Source organism: Vollenhovia emeryi, unplaced genomic scaffold, assembly GCF_000949405.1.
Source record: "Vollenhovia emeryi isolate VEMERY1.0 unplaced genomic scaffold, V.emery_V1.0 DF939170.1, whole genome shotgun sequence".
NCBI classification, from domain to species: Eukaryota; Metazoa; Arthropoda; class Insecta; order Hymenoptera; family Formicidae; genus Vollenhovia; species Vollenhovia emeryi.
In genome coordinates this window covers 570,696-576,695 of record NW_011967196.1, presented here as the reverse complement: position 1 = coordinate 576,695, position 6,000 = coordinate 570,696, and the positions used below count along the sequence as shown (strand labels likewise).

The window sequence follows — 6,000 nt, the reverse complement described above, 5'->3', positions numbered from 1 at the left end:
TTTTCCGCCATGTTTTTGATCGCCCCAACAGTGTATCAACGGCTAAAAGTGCCTGGGCCCTTTTCAGGATCGTATCCAGGAAAGGCGCGTACGAACTAGCGTACATTATTTATTGTAAATGGAAATGGCCTATGAAAAAAATGTTCTAATAAAAGTAATTAATGTAATTACTTGCTCCAACGTATAAAAGTATTAACGCGTTATTCGTCAACACTGCAAATTTTTCACTGTCACACCGACTTTGCACTAACACACGTACAAAAATCCTGTGATTGGTCATATCTAAAACATGTCGGATGCGCAGTACGGATCGGCGCGAACGTGAAACAAAAGAGCGAGTGCCACTACTGGTTATATACTGTGGTTGCGATTCGTTTCAATAGGCGACGTTCGCTTCACATTACGCGCGATATTCGTCTCGACGAATCACCGCGGAACGACAATATTACGGAGCGCGACAATTGCACAAACGCGATTGATAAATGTTCACAACTTTTGTACGATCGAGACTTTCGTAAGAAATGATCGCGTTATGAGAACCGACGCGAAAACACGCGGAGCAACCACCTCGCTCGACTGTGCCGCGCCGATTGTTAGACACAATGCAAAAAAACTGTTTGCGACCGAGGTGTTTTCTAGTGTTTTCGACGCTACGTCATATCTCGGAACCAACGCTCGGCCTTGACCTCGAATTCCAACAATGCTCGCGATTGATTAATCTCAATAATTGACGAAAATTTTTAAGTACGGCGTGAGAGAGATTCATCCCGCGTTTAATCGTTAAGGAAGGTATCGCCCGTGGCTTATCAAAATGAACATAATTTATGTAATTCCTTAATCGCGTTTCTACTTCACGTTACGCGTGATATTCGTCTCGACAAAATCACCGCACGACGATATTACGGATCGCGATTGAGAAATGTTAAGAACTTTCGTACGAGACGAGCGCGTTGCGTATGAGATGCTCGAGCTTTTCGTAAGAAATAATCGCGCGATGAGAAGCGACGCGAAAGCACGCGGAACGTCCGCCTCGCTCGACTGTGCCGCGCCGAATGATTAGGCACACCGGAAAGAAAACTGTTTTCGACCGAGGTGTTTTCCAGTGTTTTCGACGCTACGTCATTTCTCGGAGCCAGCGCTTAGCCTTGACGCCCGCATTCCAACAATGTTCGCGATTGATTAATCTCAATAATTGACGAAAATTTTTAAGTACGGCGTGAGAGAGATTCATCCCGCGTTTAATCGTTAAGGAAGGTATCGCCCGTGGCTTATCAAAATGAACATAATTTATGTAATTCCTTAATCGCGTTTCTACTTCACGTTACGCGTGATATTCGTCTCGACAAAATCACCGCACGACGATATTACGGATCGCGATTGAGAAATGTGCTTAAGAACTTTCGTACGAGACGAGCGCGTTGCGTATGAGATGCTCGAGCTTTTCGTAAGAAATAATCGCGCGATGAGAAGCGACGCGAAAGCACGCGGAATGTCCGCCTCGCTCGGCTATGCCGCGCCGAATGACTAGATACAATAACAAAAACTGTTTTCGCCCGAGGTGTTTTCGACGCTACGTCATTTCTCGGAACCAGCGCTCGAGCAAACGGGCAACGTTTTGTTCACGTGATATCATGTTGATTGGAGAAAGTCGTTACGGACAGGCAGCTCAGTATTGTTCGGCGCGTGATAACGACAGGATCTCGCGATCGCTCCACACGTACGACGCGGATTTACCTGTCGCACGATTAACTCTTGCGTTCAGGAATGCGTGTGCACGTCAAAGTGGCGATTTGATCGAGCGGTCACGTTGGCGATCGAACTCTGTGAAAGTGAAAAATTGAAGACAGTGGGAATCGCATACGGTGACAATCGGATATACATATATGGTGCGTACAGTGTTCAGTTTTAATTGTGTATTTTTAATTAAACCACCTGTCATTGCTAACCGTCGACTTGACCAAGAAGCACCGAACGTTTCTGATATGTTGAAGTGTTTCGTCGCCATTGTTATAACGCGACGATCGCGAAAAGAACCGGCAGAAACGCGCACGATTCCAGTCGCGAACAGTAACAAATCAGAAATTTTTCGGCACTTACTTGACGTATTTTTATCTCGAAAGAATTTCTATTCTTCCACAATGCAAAGATAACTCGTATATTAGCTGTGAGCTCTTTGTAGGAAAACTGCACGCTTTCCCGCGCATCGCGTTCTCGTGCCGGTCTGCTGCATAGACTTAGTAAATATAGACTGAGCGTCGCATCGATTATTATTATTGCGTTTAATGGCTCCTGACTCTAGAGGGAGCCAACACGGCCAGTTCTATCCGATTGGCTGGTTGTCGCATCGAATAAAGCCCGCTGCAGACGATGCTATTTTTCCTGCTGGATTGCTTGCGATCTAATAAATTACTATCGTTGCACCATTCAACACTCAGGATTCCTAGTAATTTCGTAAATCGCAAGCAATCCAGCAGGAAAAATAACATCGTCTGCAGCGGGCTTAAGCTGAGGTTGCAGAGAGAGAGAGAGAGAGAGAGAGAGAGAGAGAGAGAGAGAGAGAGAGAGAGAGAGAGAGAGAGAGAGAGAGAAAGAGAGAGAGAGAGAGAATATTCAATACATAAAATTTACATACACAAAATTTTTCAATAATTGAAACACCATTGCAACAGCATATTCCTGAGACTAAATCAAGTAAAAAAGTCCTGTACTACTTTTCTCTCCGACAAACAGTTATCGAGAGATTATAAACTAAACATTGAAAAAGTTATAAATTTCCTCTTGAATATCTCAAAAAGTATTAGGCAAATCAAAAATGTTTCAGACAAAAGTTGTTCATATTAATTAGTAGAATAAAATAGTATAATAAACAATAGGGAGTTCCATTTAAAAAATGGCGGCGACCTCCATATAATCATAAAAAATTAATGTTTTTGGAATATTAATTTTACCATTATATAGCCCTTTTAAAACCGTACAACTTTCGTCTGAAACATTTTTCCGTATCTCCCATATTTTTCGAGATATTTTACCGATCCGGTACTTTTCCCTCACCCTGTATAATACATGTATGAAGAAAAAGTAAATAATTTTCTGAAATTTTATAAATATTTTATAAATTTTATAAATATTATGGATATAAGATAGGTTTATTTAAATATAGTAATGTTAATATTTTTTTTTAAATAACACGAGAAGTTGTATTTAATAAGAAATATATTATTAAACAGTATAAAAGGTCTATTTGTTTCGGAGTGAATATTTTTTGAAGCATATTACGGACATTTTCTATTACATGTTTTGAAACTGTTGTTCTTTCTGTTTGCAATCGCTTTACTTTCTTCTTGAGCAAATCGTTTTTCTTGTTTGCGTTGCTTAGTTTCTTTATCAAATTTTTAATTTTTTCTTTATATCTGAAAAATATTTCGTTCATTTGAAAAATTATGCAATATAATAAAATAATTTCTTGTTTGAAAATTACTTGTACAGAATTAATTTTATTTACCTTATAGCTGCTCATTGTCAGACAAAACAGTCTCCAAGAGCACACCTTGTTTTCCTTCCACCATGTTCGAGATGGCTTTCTCTCTCTCTCTCTCTCCGCAAGCGGTTTTATTCAATGGAATGCGCAGTCTATATTTACTATGTCTATGGTCTGCTGGAGCCATGAAGAATGACGTAATTTACTGTGCATATCATAGGTGCATATAAGCTACCTGCAACATAACCTTGAAGAGTCGATGAGTAAGAAGGTTATGTCAGGTTATGCTTAGATACCGAATGCTTTGACGTTTCTGTCGACCCGATTTGGATATGGGCTTGTTTGGAAAGTCGCAAGAGAAGAATCCTAAAGAAATGGTGAGCCGCTACGAAATATTCCCGGTTTAACTCGTATTTATTGGCGTTTATTGTATCCCAGGTTCAAGAGTGGACTCACAAATTGAGGAAGGAAGGTTATCAGCTTGACAGACAGGTTAGAGGTAAGATATGAGAAAATTTTCCGAAAGAAAAGTTGGCAAGTTTTTCGGAAAACGTAATCGCAATTACACTTGTCCGCCATAAATTGGAATATAAAATCTTAACATAAAAAAATTTTAATCCTAGAGGCTCGAAACATCATATTAGATACGTTGGATACGAAAAATTGCGATCTCAATTCTTACGTGAGAAAATCTTTATCATATCTAGGAAAGATACGAGATACGGAAAGATAAAGATATAGAAAGATTTTTAGTGTCAAAAGGAATGTTTAGGATTCATGAAAATAATGTAGCCCCTTTTGCGTGTTTCTCTTCTTATTGATTCTTAGATATTCGTATAAATGATATTTTTTGTACAGCAATTCAGAGAGAAGAAGAGAAAGTTAAACGTTCCCTGAAGGAAGCGGCGAAGAAAGGGGATAAAGATGTGTGCAAAATTCTCGCGAAGGAGATCATAAGGGCTCGTAAAGCCTGCAATAAGATTTACACATCCAAAGCGCACTTAAATTCCGTCTCGTTGCAAATGAAAAATCAGTTGGCGACGATCAGAGTTGCTGGTTCAGTTTCTAAATCTACAGAAGTGATGCAAGCAATGCAGTCTTTAGTGAGAGTACCAGAGGTGGCTGCAACCATGAGAGAAATGTCAAAGGAGATGATGAAGGCAGGTATAATCGAGGAGATGTTAGACGAAACGATGGATTCTATTGAAGATTCTGAGGACATGGAGGATGAAGCTGATGAAGAAGTCGATAAGGTAATAAAGTCAAATAATTACTCTTTCATTGTTTATTTCATGTGTTGGAGATGACTTTTTGGAGAGACTTAAAACATTGTAACAAGGAATTTTTAGAAAGTTTTTACTCAAATTGGTGTATACAGAATACTGTGTGATAAAATTCTTTCATATTCTCGTAGATTTTATGGGAGGTGACAGCTGGCCAATTGGGTACAGCACCCGCAGTTGTCACAGAAAATCCTGGGATTCCGTCTACCTCTGCAGAAGAGGAAACGGAAGACGATGACAAAGAATTTGAAGAGATGAAGAACCGATTGCAAAGTCTTCGCAGTTAGATGAATAATTACAAATGATTGGAGAATATTTATATTATACAAATGTCAGGGAAATAAGTATCTTAATAATAACATTTACTAAATAAATAACACAAATTATAAATAGTAGCACTTGCCTATTTATCATGTTTTGCTATTTAATGTAAATATTGTATTATCATATTGTAGGTACTGTCGCTTTGTAGAGCAAGCATTGTAAGCACTGTATATTTTTACATTAATTATTCAATAATAATTTTCTTTATACTTACAATTATTAATTATTATAGAGACAGATTACGTAGGTTAAATTTAGACTAAAAGTTAATCATATAATAAAATTATTACAAATTTGAAAAATCAAAATTAAGAAAATCACACGGATAATTGAAATTAAACTTTCAGGTAATCTTTAACTTTTCTCATTTTTCATATGTTCTTGTCATATGTTTACAGTTATTTATACATTTAATAAGAAAGAGTTTTTTTTAGGAGAAACTTTATAGAATTTGGATTCTAATATATTATCTTTTTCCAGTTTGTAATTTATTTTAATGTTTGCTTATTTACATTTTCAAGTTATATGAAATAAAAGAAGCTTACAGCTGTAGCAAAGCAAAATCAAACCATATAGTATTGATGATTATTAATTACTGTTAATTAATTAGACAATTTGAAATATAGTGTTGAAATGTGTGTCAACAACGTTATAGTGAAAGAAATATTTTGTTGAATATTGTTAATGAATAAATTATAATAATATTATTGTAATATATTTTTCTTACGAGAATCCTTCCAGAGAAAGAATATTGATTAGATGAATCTTATTTAACAATGCCTCTTTTAAGTATCAGAAAAAACATGATTTAAGACTTCAACTTATTTTTCATTAATGAATAACGCTATGTAATTAGAAGATGCAAACTGTTTATTTCATAAACATAAGAAGAATTAAACATAGAATTTATAAAAG

General features: G+C 36.8%; 1 protein-coding gene across 1 annotated transcript; it reads left to right on the top strand.

Moving 5' to 3' along the window:
• The first annotated feature begins 3,701 nt into the window (after positions 1-3,701).
• LOC105563862 (charged multivesicular body protein 3) lies at positions 3,702-5,798 on the top strand. The gene is made up of 4 exons (XM_012015814.1): positions 3,702-3,855; positions 3,917-3,977; positions 4,337-4,731; positions 4,893-5,798. The coding sequence occupies exons 1-4, from the start codon at positions 3,811-3,813 to the stop codon at positions 5,046-5,048; spliced, it is 657 nt and encodes a 218-aa protein (XP_011871204.1). The 5' UTR covers positions 3,702-3,810; the 3' UTR covers positions 5,049-5,798.
• Positions 5,799-6,000: the final 202 nt, after the last annotated feature.